This window comes from Halictus rubicundus, unplaced genomic scaffold (genome assembly GCF_050948215.1).
Source record: "Halictus rubicundus isolate RS-2024b unplaced genomic scaffold, iyHalRubi1_principal scaffold0028, whole genome shotgun sequence".
In the NCBI taxonomy this organism is placed as follows: domain Eukaryota; kingdom Metazoa; phylum Arthropoda; class Insecta; order Hymenoptera; family Halictidae; genus Halictus; species Halictus rubicundus.
This window is the reverse complement of record NW_027488569.1, coordinates 1072277-1094327: the sequence shown is the minus strand read 5'-3', so window position 1 is coordinate 1094327 and position 22051 is coordinate 1072277. Positions and strand designations below refer to the sequence as shown.

General features: G+C 39.1%; 1 protein-coding gene across 4 annotated transcripts in view; it reads right to left on the bottom strand.

The window, feature by feature from the left end:
* LOC143363220 (KICSTOR complex protein SZT2) overlaps positions 1–22051 on the bottom strand; it is a 281412-nt gene that overhangs the window by 4778 nt on the left and 254583 nt on the right. For 2 of the 4 annotated variants that reach the window (XM_076803815.1, XM_076803816.1), the window contains exon 26: positions 15774–16870. The exons of 1 other annotated variant lie outside the window; for it this stretch is intronic. In XM_076803815.1, coding sequence (XP_076659930.1) covers positions 15774–16870 — 1097 coding nt within the window. Of the gene's footprint in view, positions 1–15773; positions 16871–17092; positions 17239–22051 lie in introns of those variants that run through there. One more of the 4 variants, XM_076803818.1, reaches the window with a different exon arrangement.

Below are 22051 nucleotides of genomic sequence, written 5' to 3'. Positions count from 1 at the left end.
TTTGTTTACATTCTTGCTTTCTCTTACGAATTAGTCAGTGATTCAGATATCTTGAAGAGATAGACATAGAGTAGACATAGTCTCTTAGATATCTTGAAGAGACTTCTGCCACAACATGCCACGCTCATGTTCTAATGTCAAATGTTGAATATTCCAATGTTTTGTACACAGAAGTGTACATAAATAAATGGAAAAACGAAAACTGCTTTGTTTCTTTCTTTCGTTATTATCTTTTAAAAGGCGAGGCAGAAACGAATATATCTTTAAAGAACATTTTCAATTAGTTTATCGAGCTTTTACACGCTCCCGAAGTTTTGACATTTAATTTGAGGATACATTGTATATGTTGTCTTGTGAAAAGTCATAATGTTATACAAAAAACACGAATATTCTAATCATATAACACAAATATCCCATATTTTACTATAGTTTGTCTTCCGAAAGAAGCTAGTTAAGAAGTCGACAAGGCGTTGCCTGCATCTTAACCAATATTTTTAAGACTTCACCCTTGTGTTAACTATGTTTCTTTCTTTGTTACAAATATGTTACGACGAGAAAATTAATACTTTCTCTTCACGGTCCTACTCTAACCTAATAATCGACAGTTGGATCGTTTATTTTGAAAGTGCGGTAAGTCCACTTGTGAAAAAGTAGCGGAACTTTTGACTGAACTCTTTATGTATAAACAATATATATACAGGGTGTTCACGCTATTACTAGCCAACGTTTTTCTTGTAAATAGTAAATATTAGAAAAAAATGAAAGAGGAAAAAGTAGTACTGTTTTTTATACGCAACACAATGGCGTATGTAATATTTTTGTGTTTATACTATTTTGTTAGATATGAAGGTGACCTTCAATTTTTTAAATGGGATGCTGTATATTTTTTTATGTCACATGAAAGCGTGTGTCTAGACGAATTCATCCGTATACTACACAGTGACCTTCGAGGTCATGCAAGGTCAGAAATGGCGAAAACGTTTTGAATATTGCATACCAAAGTGAAGCTACTACCATTCATCATTTGTTTTAAAAAGTTCACGCGGTGAATAGATCGTCGTAGAAACAGTTGACGAGCGGTCGCATCACGCCAGTGCTGGGCAAGGTAGTATTTGAAATAGAAAATAGTAAATAGTTAATTTTATTTTTAAAGCATATCTATAATCATGCAAATAAATTATTTTATTTATAAGAAAAAGACTTTGAAATACTATTTAAAAATAGTATTCAGTTGGAAAATATTGAAAATAGTGAGACTTATTTTGTAGGGCTGTGTAAAATAGTATTTTAAATAATAAGTAATGTTCCTCGAAGAAGTAGTATAAGTTACGACAGTTTTGAACGCTGCACTTTGTTACATGCAAATATTCGTAATTAAGCTACAAATAATGATTTGTTAACTATTCTAGTTTCTTATGTTAAAAATTATAACTTATAATATTAACTCTTTGCTGAACTTATTTTCATTGTAAGGAAATATTTGAAATGCATATATGAAATACAGCATTAAAATATTTTATGTTATGTATCTGGTTATCAAAATAAAAGTATTTTATTAGCCGAAATATTTTGTTCTATTTTAAAGTAGTATTTTATTTGAACCACATTAAATTATACTATTTAAAATTGTATTTTAAATATTTTTTCTCGAAACTTTGTCCAGGTCTGCACCACGTTGACGCAAACGCACGCCACGCACGTGCACGTATAGGCAAAATTCAATATCGTAGTAGCTGCAGTTTTCCGCGAATGTCTCAGAAACTAAGGCTGAGCGACAGTTACATGTATAGGAAAGAGTTGTTCACAATCTTCTCATCCTGACAACATATTAAAAAATCGTCGAAAGCGGTGGGCTGTAATTTGTTATGCTCATTTATCGAAAACCTTATATCCATTGTTATACATAAGTATACTAGGTAAAACTTTATCTCAGAAAACCAGAAATTTTAAACTTTTTTATGTAATCCTGCAGATTTTGGCGAGAAAATTCCGAAAATCCAAGTTTCAATTCTTGGAGAGCGCTAGTTCAAAAGTTATGCGAGTGTAAGAATGTGCGATTTTTAGCGTTTTTGACAGATAAGGGCGCAGCCATGTTGGTATGTAGTAACCGTTGCGCGTCGCTTAACGTGGAGAGCCGCTAGATGACACCGCAAGCACGCGGTAATGCCGCTAACTTAGAGCATCGATTTTTGAGAGGAAATATCTTTCCCGCACACACGAGTAAAAAAAAGTTGTAAATATAACTTGCTATTCTTAATCGCTTGCGTGGTTGGTGGGCTCAAAACCCTCAGACTCTCCAAAGGACCTAACACAAACCAACACAATATTTTGTTCCTGAACTGCAATCGAATTTCCAGATGCCGAAATTCCTCCCAATTTCTGCTTATCCAATTGAATCTTGGTGAAAAGGTTGTAGCAGCCATCGGCACGTACAATTAGCAACATATGGCGTGCAAATGGTCGAGCAAGTTTATGGAAGCCGTTATCCCACAGCTATTTTTGAGATAGCCGTTACTCGTCTTAGCGAGCGTTTTAGAGTTTTTGTTATGGCACGTATGGGCCATTAGACTTTTTACTTTCGGCCTCAACAGCTCGTGCGGATAAACCTCGAGTTTCCGAAGGGACCGAGAAGCTAGGTATGTAGGCGACAGTCGGCCACGTCATACACCGGGGGTCGTACGAAATCCCGCTACATTGCCAAATTTTCGGGCTCGCCCTTGAGTTCAGAGAAAGCACGCCCAGAGCGCAAAGAGTCCCCGAGAAAATACCTGATTGACTAAAATGGCAAATATAGTCTTGGCCAATCAGGACGTTTTTGGGATAGCTTGAAGCTTCTCAGGATTGAAGACGATCTGAGATGACAAGTCTTCTTCGTGTCACTTCTACACAATCACTAAACACTACACAAAACACTTTTCAAAATCATGACAGCGAATCAAAATAATTTTGCGATTTTAACACTAAATCTACCACGGCTGGTCAAATTGACCTGTTCGAACTTCTGCGTACAATTTTGTACGTACATGATCTCGTCGCTATTTATCTTTACGACTTTTCTTTAAGTATGTATGTAATGTATTTTTCAGTATTTATTTCTCGTTTTATTTTTTTTCCAAAAAATATTTGTAACCTATCCTACCTACAGCGACCGGTCAATTTAACTGCATGAGATAATATGGTATTTAAATAGCTCTATTAATCATTTATGCTTTTTTATAGCTTCTATTTTAATAGGTTCTCTGAACCTAAACAATCAGTATAAAAGAGAGGCTATTCTCAATGTGGCATAGCCAACTCAAAATAAATGAGCCGCCTTAGTGAATTAGACGCTATCAAGTTACGCACGTTTCATGGCAAATACATCCAAACCGCAAAGGTGGATGACACATACAATTTTGCAAGTCGAGGAGAGAGCATCGCATTATTTTTTAAATAATTAAAATTATATAAAAATAAATTTGTATCGTCATTCTATGAGTTGTTCATCTACTAATTCATTCAGCAACAAATTGACTATTATCTACGTTTAACTATATTAACAATAACTTTTTTGAATGACCGGTCATTTTGACCACGCACGATAGGAATAGGTATACAAGAAGTGTCGGTAGGTTTAGTGTTAATGCGATTTCGGGCAAAACTCTGATGTCCCAGCATATATTGTACATTGTATTCGGTCAAGGTTCATCGTTTGTAAAAAGAATGAAATCGCTTCCAAAGAGGTATTATTTTTTCTAGAATCATCTGGAAATATCGACTCCTGTGAGTTCAGACATTCGATTCCTCCAATTTTACATTCTTAAATAGGCGTTATGAAAAACAAGATTTGTTTAGAAATAAACTAAACATATGTGAGAAGTTGTGTCGGAAAGTGTGCCTACATTGAGCCTGAAAGACAGGCACAATTATGCAGACGTATTCGCGTGAGTAAATAATAGTATGCTATGGATTCGACGGAGGAAGAAGATTCTGAAAAATTTGTAAGTATACTTTACATCAGTATTTTATAATGTAGGATTAGTATTCTTATATATAACAATGGATATAAGGTTTTCTTCCATATTTTACAACTTCAATTTTATGATCCGAGTGGGTAGGGAAACAATGACTTGCGAACGAATGTCTCTTTCATTTGGCTTTTAGGCCCGCACACGATTATATTCTGGCTCATCGACACCGTCAAGTGGAATGCACATACTAGTAGGCTTTTGTCTATACATATAACTCCACACAATCAAATTATGCAAAAATTTTAACAGCTCATATCTCAATAACTATTTGATAGCGACATATGGTTCCTTTCAAACATTTTGCCTTCTCAATGAATAGACGGTATTGATGTAAAAAAATGTTAACAAAAATTTTCTCTGTTATAAAAAAATTATTCATATGCATTCCTCGCCTGTTTCAGCAATGCTCCTTACCAATTAGTGGATGAGTAAAATAAGACCAACTGACTGTCTAATCAAAATGAACATGTTGCACATAGGCAAAGCGTTAAACATTTTTAAAATGTTAATTATACGTAATGGTGCTTAATGCGAGGCTTGTTTTAATGCGAGGAATTCACTGGTTCAAAAGTTATGCGTGTTTGAAGCGATTTTAAGGGGGCCGGCAGGGTTTGAAATCCATATGCTTATGCATGGGTCAAAACCTTTTCAAACTATCGCTTCAATATTGCAATGAGCAGTTTAAAGGTGGTCACTTGTGTTTCCTAAAAGTCCAATTTATGTCTGTATAGAGCCCAAATTTCGAATTTCCACCTCATCGGGGAGTAATTAACAATATTCGGCAGAAAATTCGAATTCTGAAGCAAGTATGACGTCACAAGATGGCTGCCGCTGAGAGATTCTCTTAATTTCGCGATATTTAGTGTTCGTATCGAAAAAAGGGCTCTATACAGACATAGTGAAGACATGTACAAACACGGTGGTATGCATTTTTAATTGATTACTTACTTATTTAAGACGTAAAATGACTAGAAAAAAGGCACAATTTTGCGGTTCCGGTTACTAGCGCCACGGTCTCTCCGCGGCAAACACTGTACGTTGCGATAGAATACGGTCGATAATGCAGATCGATAGTACAGGTTTACGTATGTACGATATGTATGCTGCCGAATATTGTAAATTACTCCACGATGAGGTAGAAATTCGAAATTTGGGCTTTATAGGAAACACAAGTGACCACTTCTAAACTGCTCATTGCAATATTGAAGCGGTAATTTGAAAAGGTTTCCGACCCTTGCACGTGTCGCTACGCGTCTCGTAGCGTCAGATTGCTTCGAAATATCCGTTATATTCCAGTAACTAACTAGAATGAAATATGTCGTAGTCCATGTGACAGTAGAAGAGGTTTAGAAATAATTTCTTTTTTGCAGCTTGAGAATTATTATCACCGGAACTGTTTCTCCACTTCAGCTACACTTCTTTTTGTTTAATTTAGAAAGGATACGACTGTTGTAAAATAATTTTTTCGACCATGACAAGTAACTTTACAATGTAGGAAAGTGTAAACAAATTCTTTTTTGCGTTTTTTTTCGATGATGATGCTAGTGATTCACATGTTGGAAAAAATATGGTCACATTCCCTGAAATTTCCCCTTCAAAATGAACCCTTCAGAAGAATGGAGAATTCTGATTGATTATGTATAGATGTTAGTTTGTATGTGAATTGAATATGTTCTACAAGAAAGGTGTCATTGCTCAATGAAAACCACGAGAAGGTGGTGATTATTTACTTGACAATTAGGGTTTCATAAAATGTACTTCAAAACCAGAATTTCATGTTGTCGGCTTTGCAGTCTGCGAGGTACTGTCTGCAAAATATATGTCTAAATAAAAATTTCAAATAACGAATAAAAGATAAAAAAAATTTTATTCGTCATTCGAAGGTCATATCGTCGATTTGGAAGTTCTAGTCTTAGAATTTAATGGAAAAAGGGCGACACGTTTTTTGAAATGTCTGTAAAATCAACAATTTATAAGAGATCGAAAAATCCTTTCAGATTCGGTCACTAAACACTACATATATTAAAATTTGAATAAAAGCCGAAACATTACTACAACAGGCATGACCCATAGTTCTCGAGGTAAAAAAAGGGTCATTCAGTCGTAAATAGGGATGTGCGGACCGCCCGATTGTCGGGCGCCCGAATCGTCGGGTCGGGTCGCAGAAAGTCGGGCGCGCGATACTTCATGACACATCGGGCGGCCCGAGCGTTTCGGGCTACCCGAGAGTTTCGGGCAGCCTGCTCGACTTCGTCGGGCGGGTTCGGAATGAATCGGACAAGTTCGGGCGAACGAGTTATCGCGATACCTGAGATTCAACTCTGCGTTCTTATGAAATACATAATGGTAACAATGATATATGATTTCGAAATAATGCATGTTACACGTGAAACATTTAAGAGAAAACAGCACAAAATGTAAAAAATTGTCATAATTTACCTTCTTTTCATACGTTCTAGTTGTATGTAATTTCGTAAGGATATTTTAACGACATTATCGATACATATGCAGGTTCATTCGGAGAATAAATTCGTCAAAATGCCAGAAATATTGTCTCTTAAAATTTTCACGTGTAACGTGCATTATTTGAAAATTTAATACAAATAAAGATTATGCATATGTTTGCCAATTATACCTACGGTAATTATAAAAAAACCAAGTATATTAAAAATTACGTTAATTAAGCTATGAAAGAAGTATCATTATTGCCATTATGTATTTCATAAGAACGCAGAGTTGAATCTCAGGTATCGCGATAACTCGCTCGCTCGAACTTGTCCGATTCATTCCGTACCCGCCCGACAAAGTCGAGCAGGCAACCCGAAAATCTCGGGTAGCCCGAATCGAGCCCGCCCGACTTTCTGCGACCCGACCCGAACCCGAATATCGGGCGGCCCGCACATGTCTAGTCGTAAACGAAGTCTGCAGGTATTGCGGAGCGCACCACTCACCTACCTGAAACGGGGACACTCCGCGTCCTTTTCCAGCTTATTATGAAGCCAATGTTCAATTCTCCATCCTTCTAAAGGGGTTATTACGAAGGGGAAACATTTTTAGTAGATACTTTTATGGTTTTACTTTTCTGACTTTATAATGTAATGAAGAAAGGGTGATCCCTTTTTTAACACGTCTATTTAAAATCAACAATTTTTAAGATATCAAGAAATCCTTTCACATTCGTTCATAGGTCGCCAAAGACGACAACATATTCAAATTTGAACAAAATCCCACAGCAGTACTCGAAAATGTGCCCGATTTCGCGTGGAATGACCTCGGTACACAAATGACTGATGCATGTTGTTATGTTGTACTTTCAAACGTAATGAAATAGCGAGAAATAGGGTTGCCAAGCTTGAAGTCCATAATGAAGAAGCGCGGGATAAAATATAGCAGGCCGCCGAAAATTATTGGTAAGTAGTAAAAAATATCACCTTGCAATTCTAATTACGGATCAGACAGGATGTCAGTATCAGTCAACGTTCGAAAGGATAATATCATATAAGGGAGAAAAGACCGCACTTGTTCAAGAAAAGGTAGATGAACTTATGTCACATCACACAAACGTAATAGTAACTTGTTCGAAATCCGGAAAATCACAGGAAATTTATAAAATTTAATATATAATTATTATATAAATAATAATATATAATAATAGTAAATAATCCTGTTGTTAGTAAATAAATACATGTTATTTATAATTCAGAATGCAATTTTATGCGTGTTAATCGATTGAAAATATAAATACATAATGATAAAACATAACAAATTTTTAAAAAATGCGTTAGTAGGCAGGATTTGAACCCTGGTGGTACGGGTGAAAGCTTGGCACGCTGAAGTCTGGGAGTCGTGACCGAGACGCTGACAGAGACACATCGAGCAGCCCTCAGTGAACAGAGTGACTAGTGAACGGTGCAGCGACTAACGGGGTACATAAAGTGATCGTGAGGCTCTTGTAGCCCCCAAGTGTGTGATAAAGCGAAAGTGAAATATTAAACCACATCAGGGATTCCAAAAGCAAGAAAGAGGCCAGGCCCCGATACCCGACGAGGAACGCTCGTCCCGTATCGGGCCCAATGGCGTCCACCCCACTCCCGCGTCCCAAAAGACGCCGCAACAACGAAGGAGAAAATAAAGAAAATAACACAGAGGACCCAAATAGCAAGCCAGGTACTTCAAAAATACCGAAGCTAACATCAATGCAAGTAGACAAACTATTCAGGAGCATATTAAAAGAAAATAACAGGACAACAGCCCCTAAACACACAGTCCAACCTAATTTAAAAGCAGCCAGAACAAAAAACACCGCAACGCCATCCCCCGGATCCGCACAGAGCCAGACCGCCACGGACATTGAAAACGCACCAGCAGACCAATGGGAAACCCCCAAAAAACACAGAAAGTCGCACACGATACTACCGACACCCCAACCCTAGTGACACTCAGCAACCAATACCAGACGCTCTCGGACGATAGCGACAAGGAACTGGACGAGAACACCCCAAATACGCAGCCAACCAGCTCCCAACCCAAAACCAAAGTCTACGCACCACCACCAATCTATACCCTCAATTCCAGCATAGGGGATATAATCCGCACAGCACATTCCCTAAACATTAAAAAACAGGACTTCATCGTGAAGGAAAACGATAAGGACAACCACACAATTTACACAAAAAACCTACAGACCCATAAGGCTCTGACCGAAAAACTAACGGAAACAAAAACACAGAACTACACATACACCCCCAAAGAGCAAAAACCCAAATCCATAGTTCTAAAAGGAATCAAAGGAGACTTCTCAACAGACGAAATTAAAACGGAAATCGAAGAGCTTAACCTACCAGATACGAAAATAATCAGCCTCGCAAAATTCATCTTCAATAAACAGAAGCCAGACCAATACCACTTCCTAATACAAATTAGCAGGGAAAGCCGGACCGCTGCTCTGTTTAAAATCAAAACGCTTGCATACCAGAAAGTCGTCAGATGGGAGCACCTCCGAAAACCCCAACTGTTTCAATGCAAGAAATGCCAGCGCATTGGACACGCAAGCAAAAATTGCCAGCTAGGCTACCGCTGCGTACAATGCGCAGAAAACCATGGACCTGGCAACTGCCCGCTCACAAACACCGACAACCGAGCCAACCTCAAATGTGCCAACTGTGGACAAACCGGGCACCCAGCCTCATATAAAGGCTGCCTCTACATCAAATTCGCACTCAAGCTAAAAAGAGACACGAATAACCATAGCCAGCAGACAATGAATAGGAGAATTCAGAGGATCGCCACAGCAGTAAAACCCAACCTATCATACGCTGAAATGACAAGAGGACCAAAACCACACGCACAACCACCCTAAGAACTCCCGACACCGCCACAACCAACGCACACCACCAACATTCAAAAGAACACCGGAGCGCCCAGCCCACACAGCACCGAGAACCCATCCACCCCGCAACCTCCGGCCGATTGGATAGAGAGTATAAAAACCGAAATAGCTACGCTCATCGCCACACAACTAAACCAAATAGCCACCCAGGTATCTATAAACTCCGAGAAAATAGAATTCGTTCTTAACACGCTATTCGAAAAACACAATGGATAATAACGCCGCCAGCCCCCCCCCCCCCCACCACCATAAAAATCGCTGCCATTAACGTAAACTCTGAAATCACCCACCCCCGCAGACTCGATCTGAAACAATTTGTCCAAGATTATAACCACGATATAATACTATTATCCGAGACAAAGCTCAACCCCAATCACACCCTTAACTTCAAAAATTACAAACTATACAGGAAAGACAGGCCCAATGCAACCCAAGGCGGCGGAACCGCAATCCTAATAAAAAATAACATTCCCTGCGAACAGATACACACCCCTCCTCAACCAACAACAAAATCTTAGAATACACAATCATAAAGACAAAAACCGAACACAATAACACACTAGACATAATACGTGCATACGCGACGAACGACAACAGAACACTATACATCACTGAACTTGACCACCTATTCCACACACTAAAACTACACGACGCCAACAATTACTACATAATTGCCGGAGACCTAAACACAAAAAGAAAGACTGGGGAGACACAACAAACAATCAAAGAGGACGCTACTTTAAAAAGTGGGAAAACAAACACGACCTCACATACAGACTTCATACTATCACAACCACCACCCCCACATTCAAACCGGGCCTGTCTTTCCTTGACATCTGCCTCGCAGATTCCAGGTTACATCTATTAAACAGCACCACCGGGAAGGCCAGTACGCTGCCCTACGACAGCGACCACTTAGCCGTATCAATGAGCTTCGAGCTCCCCTCCAACGTCCATACAGCAACCTACGCAGAAACCATAAACCTAAACTACAAGGCCACTAAATGGAAGGCCTTTACAAAAGACATAGACCGAAACTACACAAACACGATACCTACCGACCGTAACCTAACAACCACGGACATCGACAGCAACCTGCTAACCATTACAGACGTAATAAGGAACGCAATAGACACACACACCCCTCAATTCAAAACACGCAACAACACCACAATATACATCAACCGAAAAATCGCCAAACTCCAAAAACACAAAAAAAAAAACACTAACATCACTACTACACAAACTACACCTCACAGACCCTAACTCGCACCTAACCATAACAAAAACAGCCAAAAGCATCCACAAACATCTAAAAAAAAAACTACAAACCGAATTCACTAAAGCCATAAACAAATACTGGACAAACGTGATCAAACAAATCGACTACAGAAATACCGACACCTTCGTCCCTAAAATCAATTCAATCTTCAGACGAAAACCACCATCCTCAATAGACGACATCCATATAAAACAAAGCGACAACCGAATCCTAGACAGAAGCAAATGCAACACAGCAACCCTTCATAAAACGAATGACAGCTTCATCCTGACTATCCCGACAGACAAACTTAACGCCATAGGAGCCTGTTACGAATCAATTAACTCCCCCCGACACCTAAACGACGGGACAAGACTGAAAGAAATAATAGACAACACGGCTCGCACCCTAACACACGAATTCACAACAAACCGACACACCAAGACCACCATCACACAATTCACAGAATCAAACAACGCCAAAGACCCACAAGACACCGACGACGAAATTTCACCATTCTGCAACCCCTACATAAGAAACAACATACTCAAAAGACTCCCAAACAAGACATCCGTTGGGACAGACCGAATCCCCCCGATAGTACTAAAACACTTACCGAACAAAATAATAACACATCTCGCAATACTATTCAACAACGCCATAAACAATAGCTACTTCCCAAAAATCTGGAAAACGGCCAAAGTTCTCCCCATAATGAAAAGAAACAAAAACCCGAACGACCCCTTCAGCTACAGACCAATCAGCCTAACACCAAGCTTAAGCAAAGTTTACGAAGCCGTCATTAACAACAAAATATCACAACACTGCACATTACACAATATCATATCAGACTGCTAATTCGGATTCCGACACAAACACGCAACGACCCACGCCATCCACAAATTCATTTCCGACGTAAACAACAAAATCAGCAACAACCAACTAGTAGGCGCAGCCCTACTAGACTTAGAAAAAGCCTTCGATTCGGTCTCGCTCAACGGACTCCTGTACAAACTACACCGGAAAGAATTCCCTAAATGGCTAATACACACAATACTTGACATGACAACCGACAAAAAGTTTATAACATGGGACGGAAAGACAACATCGACACAGACATTCCACATTACAGAAGGACTGCAACAAGGCACAGTAAACTCCCCTATACTATTCAACATTTATACCAGCGATCTCCTTAAGGCGTTCGAATTCAACAAACCAAATAGGGCTGCTGTACTGGCATTCGCGGACGACCTTGTAACATACACCTCAAGTAATCGAGTAAACATAGTACAAACAGAACTAGAAACAACCGTCAATAAAATAAACAAATACTACAGTGCCTGGAACCTCCGACTAAACCCCCAAAAATGTGAAACGATTCTATTCCGCAAACCTCTCCACTACCTATCCACCAAAATCAAAGCTGGCGGCAACAAATTCCAAATCAACACAATAGTACCCGGAACAGCATCCATTTGTAAAATCCCGCACAAAAAATCGGTTAAGTACCTCGGAGTTCATATAGATTACCTGCTCAGAGGCAATGAGCACATTACGAAGCAGCTCGTAAAGGCAACCACAGCCTTTAAAGCCAACAGCCGGCTGTTTTACAATAAGCACCTCCCCGGAAAAACCAAAACAATATTATACATGTTATTAATCAGACCAATACTAACTTACGCAGCCCCCATCTGGTGGAATACTAACCACACCATGATGGAAAGAATAAGGATCTTCGAGCGGAAGTGTCTTAGAGCATGCAACCAAATTCACAGATCCGCGAACACCAACTGGCAACATTATATAAATAACGCAACACTGTACAACACAGCCGACATACACCGAATAGATACATTCCTAATAAAACTGACAAGAGACTACGTCAGCAAATTACCACACATAGAAAATAATATAACAAAAGACTTAGCAAACCCCGACCCATCAACCACACACAGACAGCTTAGCACAGGTTACCTACCCCCACAAGCATTCACCATCTGTGACGCAAACGGACTAATACAAGACCACAACAATACTCCCATAATATACCATTGGCGCCGTAATAAAGCGGACAAAAGAATCGCGTACACCGACCAAGAATATTCCGAACACCCAGAACGATTCAAATTCTCATCGACACTGGTGGCTCACAAACAATAGCCCCCACATACAGGCCCGCAGAACAACCGTACCCCGTAGACAACGACCACAATAAACGCACCCCATACCTAGGACTAAGAAAGGGACACCTACACAACAACGAGAACATCGGCCCATGCCACGTAAACAACCCTAACCCCAGCTTAAGATGTAAATAGCCGCGCATTGTACATACACCCTAGCCGTAAGTTTAGTTAAGTTAGCTAGTAAGTAATAGATTAAGAACAAATAACTATATCGGGGTTTTACACTCTGCTGCCGAGCAGAGGCTTTTTTCCCCCGGACCAAACCTACAATAATGTTCTAACACCAAAGAAATAACAAAGTGCAATACACCTAGCATAAGATAGTATTATAAGTCCTAACCATAAGCAAACAGATTATATAAGAGCATCGCAAAATCGCAATCAATTATGTAATAAGGCCAAAGAAATACCGGTTAAGTTTTATATGTTTACTGCGGAACCACAACACAAAACAATGTACATGATATAACCAATAAACATATTTCCCAAAAAAAAAGCTTGGCACGCTACCGTCGCGCCACACCAATTTTTGTACTCTAGAACAAATACGGCATGACATAGACGATATATACATTTATATATATACAATTTATAATATCGTAATATGAGACATATATAAATATACATATATATAATAATATAAATATATCATTACATTTATGCGCTTCGTGGCATAAAAGGAGTTGCTTTAAATTTCATTTAAATGAGATTTGAATATAATTTTCTTTTTGACAGGAAGTAAATTCCGGCTCATTTTCAAGAAGTCCTGGTAATATGTATAAAATTATTATAATGTTAAGAATAAACTGATTCAATTTAATATAAATCAAATGATTTCCTTAGCTTTTGCATACACGTGACCGCCATTCGAGTTTCATTTCAGAGATATTAGCGAAAAACTGCAGAGGTAATGTGACAACGAGTCCTGCGTATATCTACGCGCCCGTGGCAATGTATGTGTTAGCATGTGTTGGTCGGCTGAATTGGACTCATGAGGCAGGAATCAGTTTCACGAAACGCTTGTACATTTACGGGTTTGACGACATGGCAACAGTGAGGCGAACGATGATATGTGGCAACCATGTCTAGTCGCAAGCTTTCTCTCGCAATTTTCGTTTCTCTCTTCTGCTACTACTCAAGTCGGCATTGCATATATTCTTTTTTACCGATATGTCGTAGACGCGACGTAGTTCCACAAAAAAATTTTAACCATTCCACAATGAGTTTTCCCTACTGACTGTTCGAGGACCGTTCAAGAATTGGCGTCACAGTCACGCTATGTTATCCTGTGCCTTTTTTCTAGACATTTTACGTCTTAAATAAGTAAGTAATCAATTAAAAATGCATACCACCGTGTTTGTACATGTCTTCGCTATGTCTGTATAGAGCCCTTTTTTCGATACGAACACTAAATCTCGCGAAATTAAGAGAATCTCTCAGCGGCAGCCATCTTGTGACGTCATACTTGCTTCAAAATTCGAATTTTCTGCCGAATATTGTTAATTACTCCCCGGTGAGGTAGAAATTCGAAATTTGGGCTCTATACAGACATAAATTGGACTTTTAGGAAACACAAGTGATCACTTTTAAACTGCTCATTGCAATATTGAAGCGATAGTTTGAAAAGGTTTTGACCCATGCATAAGCATATGGATTTCAAACCCTGCCGGCCCCCTTAAGCGTTTCTGATACGTAAGGGTGCCGCCATGTTGGCATGCACTAAACGTCGCGCGCCGTTCGTAGAGCGGAGCCGCTAGATGGCAGTTTGCGCACTTTGTTCTGGAACAAGCTGTCATCGAACAGTAGGTAAAATATACAGAATCATATACGGAATCTCAAAGAGAAGGCATAGTCCAAATCGGTTGTAATTAGTTTTTCGTGAGGGGGGGGGGGGCGCCGGCAGGCCGACCTGACCGCGCTCGCAAATCTGCGTTATCGACATCACCGCGTGCTTGTGCTCCCATCGTAACGCGCGACGCCGAACACATACCAGCATGGCAGTGCAGTGTCCCTACCAGTCAAAAACGCTTACCAGGTTAACCCATTTGCATCATAAGGAAATATGAAAAGAAGGCCTTTATCACCAAACTTTTTTTTTTATTATATTTCAGTACAAAAATGATTACAAGTTTACACTTTATATTTCAGCATTATATGAAAAAATAAATTGAGCGTATATATACGTTCTGGTGATAGTGACCAGGAAAATTGAGCGTATATATACGCTAATGATGCAAATGGGTTAAGCGCTACATCGATCCCAGGGGACCGACATCAAACTTTCTGCTCAGTTGGCGCCGGACCACGAGGACCCATATTAGGCTCTTCGTTTAGGCAACGCCTCGATCGACTCGGAGAAGTGACTTCTGTTTAGACATAAACTTGCGGTTACGCGCAGCGTGAACAGAAAGTCCATCGATACAAGCTCTGCGCTTAACGGGTTAAAATCGCTCAAATTTAAACACACATAACTTTTAAACCAGTGAATTTCTCGCATTAAAACTTAGATTTTTGGCATTTTTTTCATCAAGATCCACAAAATTATATAAAAAAAGATAAAAATTTCTGGGTTGCCAAGGTGAAGTTTAACCTGTAATGGTATTGTCCGTGTTTGATAATGTGGTACTCGCATGGAATGCAAAAGGAATTCGCAAAGGTACCGTTTAATTGATTAGGCACAAACAGGTGTGTTACCCACATTCTCGCTATTTCCTGCGCTATTTCCTGAGAAGATTACCACTACTACCACTACTACTTTAGGTGTATTACATCGCGTGACGGTCAACTTCGCTTTTTTATTGCCCCTATGCCGTCCTGAGTACCAAGATATGAGACACGGACAGTGCACACTACGTGCACTTACACACATATTCACTTTTATATATGTCTAATAATTAATATATTATTAGAATAAACATACAAACCCCTTTTGAAGCATGTAGATCTATAGTCAACATCATAAAAACTTGAAAAAAGCTTGGATGTAATATAAGAAGATGCGTAATATTTCCATCGGGCGTATTGAACTGCTTATGATGATCTTGGTACTTGTTTTGTAAAACTTTCGACAAAGTTTGATACCATGAAACTGGTTGATTAATAAGTGGTCTGAGTCTTGGATCTAAATTTGATAACGGTTCCACGTGGGCCAAGGAGCAGAGTTCAGCAAATTCCATATAATTCATCGTAGATTTACTTTCTAACAATTTATTCCAGAGTAGATGTGTTTTGCATTGCAACGCTCCTCGACTTATCATGCTTAATATATGAATGCGAGCTTCGTCTGCTTGTAACATTATTGTCTGTTGCATTAGTTGCTCATGCGACGAGTAATAACCCAAGTAATTGATAGATTCCTGTCGTATTTGAATCAATCGTGGCGACGATGAGTTTATTGAGACATTCGGGGGATTTGTGTTTTGCGTTAACGGAGAATTCGGCACAGGTGGTGGCGTTGGTGCGCTTGTACTATTATTAGTAGAACTAATATTAATATTCGATATTCTAGCATCACCTTTTTTATCATTTACACTTTGATTTACATCTTGGTCACGTTCGGAACAGTCTGGAGGGAATTCTTTTAAAACCTCTTTTTTTAACGTGTTTGTATCAGACTTTGATTCCGTAGAAGTACTTGTTACAGGTTTTTCAATATTGTACACAGTCCGAAATTTTCCGAGTTTATTGTTTTCTACTTCTCTCTTTGGATATAATTCCCTCTTACTCGTTAACATTAAATAATATTTCAATGTAATTCCTGCTTTTTCTATTTGCATAGGTTGCTCTAAATATGAAACGATTAATGCAGCATCGAAGTCATCGGTATACTTTGTGTCTTGCGCATCACAATAGCTGATGGAAGGTGTACTTTTTAAGTTTACTAAAACGTATTCATTTTCTTGTGAATCTTGATGATCACATTTCATTTCAAATATGCTCATGTTGTAATTTTTCTCATGGGATAGTAAATAAGAGTATAATGTGCGGCCAGGTATTGTTAAATTACGAATTGCGATTACATCTGAAACACATACGTTATTAGTAAATATTTTATATTAGTAAATATTTAGTAGGATTATAATTTCATAAAGTATTATTACTAATGCATTCGTTTTAAATTAACTCTGATGCTAGAACGTTGATTTATGGAAGGAGAGTAAAATTCGCAACATTTAAGATTCATTTAAGATACAGTTTACACGTAAATAACACCACCCGCTTACATCAAGGTAATGAGAATAGACTCTCGCACAACAGTCATAGTGCTCGATCCACCTCGAAGTAGTACCATATGAACTGCTTATGGTGCATTAGGGCGACAATCGCATCAGTAGGTATCCACATCAGCCATGGGTCAATACATGTGTCCTCCAGACATAATGTTCGCTACTTAATAAATAAGTAACAAATTAAAACAAAATTTACTACACGCACAACACACACTACTACTATTAAAACGCCTGAACCACGGACAAAAACAATGCATTTACAATAGCACCTGATAGGTGATATGGAAACCTATCGATACGAGTGTCGCCCTAATGTGCCACGCACAGTTTGTGTATAGATCAAGCACTACGGTCGTTGCGGAGGCGGGACCAGTGGTGAAAGCCAGTAAGCGGTGTCTCCGAGAATCGGCCGAAAAGAGCAATTAATTTAAAAACCTGGACTATATGTATCAGGATAAGACGAATATCAAGAATAACAAAATTGCAGTTCTCACATTGTTTTCAAAGTATTAAGCAACCCTAGTATGTAACTTTGTATGGTTTTCACAAAAATATGGGAACTTATTTGATTATCTAATGTTAGTAATTAAGAATTTGCCAATACTATTCTATGATGCCTAAGTTAGATAGTAGGTACGCGAACAATGAGACAAGTGGTAAGTATTTACTGCATAGTTTTGATCTTGTACTTCAGACCTTTTCTTAAGAACATATATGTAAACTGTTAAACGTCATCAAACTCTACTACTTATCAAGGGCTGTAGTTCAGAAAATCGGTCAAATCGGACTGAGCTCAAAGGCACTCAGCCTCATTTTGGTTACACTTTACCTCAAGAAACTAGAAATTTTGAACTATTTTTTATGTAATCCTGTAGATTTTGGCGAGACAATGCCGAAAATCCAAGTTTCAATCCTAGGATCACTAGTTCAAAAGTTATACTTGTGTAAAGATGTGCGATTTTCAGCATTTTGATCGGTAAGGGCGTCGCCATGTTGGTCTGTGGTAACCGTCGCGCGTCGCTTAACGAGCGGAGCTGCTGGATGGCACCGCAAGCATGTGGAATACCGATAATATAAAGCACCGATTTTTGAAAGGAAATATCTTCTCTGCACACACTAGGCCTGCAGCCAAGCTCGCATATGCGAGCCGAGCTCGGGTCGAGTCGAATCGGGACTCGCTTTTCGAGCCGAGTCGAGTACTCGCACGAAGCGAGCGGCTCGCACGATGCGAGCTACTCGCACCGATGCGAGCTATCCGCACCGATGCGAACGGCTCGCAACGAAGCGAACGGCTCGAAATTAAATCAGGCGTAAAATTACATGATGCGAGTTACAGTGGGAAGATCAGCACATCGATATTATCAAGCAGTTTAGTATATTGAGAATGCTAAATGTTTGCGATGTTTTATTATATATGTGAAATGGATATAATGAGTAATGAGTAATGTTGATTCAGAACTTGTATAACCCTTATTGAAAATAATTATGTAATAACAACTATTTCCTAGGTTTATGTAAATAACTAGATGTGATCTGTAAAGAACGGTATTTTATATATTCCTTTATATTATACTACGGTTCAGTGTACAGTGGTAAAAATGTGTTGTCGCAAAATTGTTTATAATGTTGAAAATTAACGTTAAACTTCGTTAAATAGTTTTTGAAAGGAATGGATATATAAATATTGTATAATATTGATATGTATGTTAAAGATATCCGAAATCTTGTAAGGAGTCAGGAGATTCTCTTACTACCGAGGTTCTGGGGTAAGTGCTGCGTGGTTCCTCACAGTCCTCATACCAGAAGGCACCCTCGCCTTTCCCACTCCGTGGCCAGATCCTTGGGGCACAGGGCCCCACTTTCTAAGTGAAAATTAAGGGGAGTTTAGACTCTCAGCCTCTCTCGACTTTCCCTCATCTGGTTGCAGTTAAACAACCCCTCGACGGTTGACGGCGGAAAGACCCAACGTGGTCGCCTGCCATCGTCCATCGATGGTTCTGTTTTATTTCTTTCGTCTTCTTTAAGGGCCTCACGTAGCTCGGGACCCTATCATAAATCCATCCGAGCTTAAGGGTCGGGTCAGTGCGGACCCCTAACTTGGCTCGCACGTGTTGATGCTAACATGTATTTATATTGATATGTATTTTATACCAGCAGCCTGTCATTCGGTACTGTGCAAATATACAGGGTGTCCCAGTTTTTTCCGGCCAAACTTTCCCAGCGTGTTCTACACGCAAAAGTAAGAAAAAATTTTATATGACCATATGCTCTTCAATGTTTTATTTAGGAGTTACAACTAATAAAAGTGTATAACTATTATAATTAACTAACAAAAGTTTATGAAGCACAAATTAATACTCGTGAGCAATTAGTACAGAGGATTACAGACGCATTTGCTGCGATTAGAGAAAATGAAGAAGAAATTAGTAATACGATTGGGTCAATTTTTGTTAGATGCCAATCTTGTATACATAATAACGGACGTCATTTTGAAATATTAACGCGTTAATAAAACGTTAATAAAAAATGTCGATATCAACTGCTTCAGAAAGTAAACATAAGCGTTTATGTAAACACAAATAGAGATATTCATAATACGTTCGTACGCTGTGTCGACGAAATGCCAGTTCATTATCATTTTGTATTATAGTTATAACTCCTTAATAAAACATTTAAGAGCATATGTTCATATAACATTTTTTTCTTACTTTTGTGTGTAGAAAACGCTGGCAATGTTTGGCCGGAAAAAACTGGGACACCCTGTAGGTGATAAGATTTAAAATTTAAATTTTAAAGGGATCTGAGGTCTACGTTCAACACTCGTCATACATTCTGTTTAGTTAATATTTTAATGTTTGTAAAAAGTTTACCGATTTTCATCTCGAAATCTTTTTTCAATTTGCAATTATTGACTCTTCTCCGTGGATAACAGTCGATCTTTTATACGATGGTCCAAAATCATGCTAACTACCAAATAATTCTTAGTGGCAGCAAAGTTAAATCTACTTCCTAGCTCGACAATTAACGCAATTATATAACGCAATTTTTCCAGAGTTGTCATTACTTGTCATCTAGTAAATTAATCTATCTAGTTTGGCAGAAAAGCTGAAGTCGTTTGGTCGATTTATAAAAAATGTTATTCTGATTTAAAGTGTCTGCCATCAATTATGAGACTGACTGTATAATATATAACGAGAAGCGGCCGAACGTTTCTCGCTAAGCAACCTGCGCTATCTCCATATTTATTGTTGTTTTAATTAAAGGAACGGTGAGGGTAAAAAAAGCACTTCACAAACAGTCGAGGATTCCGAAAAGACAAGAAACTATGCTTTATTAATTATATCCGGACAGACATGAAACCGTCACACTTGTACGATTTCCGCTAAATACAATGTCAGCGTGTCGCGTATACTCGAGAACTAAAAATCTCGACACACCGAAAAAACTCTAAAGTCTGAATCCGTAAAAATCTTAGTACTTGAATCCTAACTTTCTGCTACGGGGTCAGCTCTATTTAAACTAAAATCGACTGGGCGGAGGTATCCGCTAACGGGGGAAACATCATCCCTATTCGCTAGACGACTTGGGGGAGGAGGGTCTTCCTGATCCGTGGAGGAGAAAGTCACTCCCTCAAGTCGTTATAGTGCACTTCTAAAAACTATGACCCCCGGAGCAGCGCGTTCACGGTACCCTAAAATGGGCCTCTTAATTTATGGCCCCTCGGCCGCTTGTAAATGAACGTGTATTTCTCACATTTCTAATTGTGCAGTGTGAAAATGGTTTACTGCCTTTTTGGTTCGTTATCTCGACCATTTCTTTTAAAAAGTGTACTTCCGTACAATGGGACAGTAGGGCTCTCATCAGCGACCTAAGGTTTATGACCGGCTCGCCTGCACGCGCCCACGTCGGTCATCCGCTCTGGGTATTTGATCTACCTGCATGCGTATGCGTTTCGCTCTTTCCTCCCCATCGAGTCACTAGCTAGTTATTTATTATCGAAAAATATTCTGTTAAACAGTTTTTCTCAGCTTACCAGAATTCAGTCTTTTGACCTTTGGTGCGAGTACCAGTGTGGCGGCCTGTGCAAAGAGCACGCCGACGAACCGCCAGCATACATTGTAGACGCGGCGGCGACCTCGTATAAATACATATCAATATTGTACAATATTTATATATCCATTCCTTTCAAAAACTATTTAACGAAGTTTAACGTTAATTTTCAACATTATAAACAATTTTGCGACAACACATTTTTACCACTGTACACTGAACCGGAGTATAATATAAAGGAATATATAAAATACCGTTCTTTACAGATCACAGCTAGTTATTTACATAAATCTAGGAAATAGTTGTTATTGCATAATTATTTTCAATAAGGGTTATACAAATTCTGAATCAACATTACTCATTACTCATTATATCCATTTCACTATCAAAATATATAATAAAACATCGCAAACATTTAGCATTCTCAATATACTAAACTGCTTGATAATATCGATGTGCTGATCTTCCCACTGTAACTCGCATCATGTCATTTTACGCCTGATTTTATTTCGAGCCGCTCTCTTCGGTGCGAGCCGTTCGCTTCGTTGCGAGCCGCTCGCATCGGTGTGGATAGCTCGCATCGTGCGAGTACTCGACTCGACTCGCACAATCGAGCCGAGCTAAGCTCGGCTCGCATTTTCGGGTACTCGCACAGCCCTAGCACACACGAGTAAAAAAAGGTTGTAAATATAACTTGGAATTCGTAATCGCTTGGTTGGTTGTGAGGCTCCGCCCAAGAAGGACGGGGAACCTATAATAGGCGATTACCACCACGTACAAAAAAAAAGGTTTGAATATGATTATGTTTAATTTTTATTGTTTTGCAACGAGACGCATGTGTCTCGTTGCGAGTCGATTTGTACCTTAGCCCGCACCAATCACTGGTGCGGGCCAGCCGCGCGCCAATCCGCGAATCCAGCCCG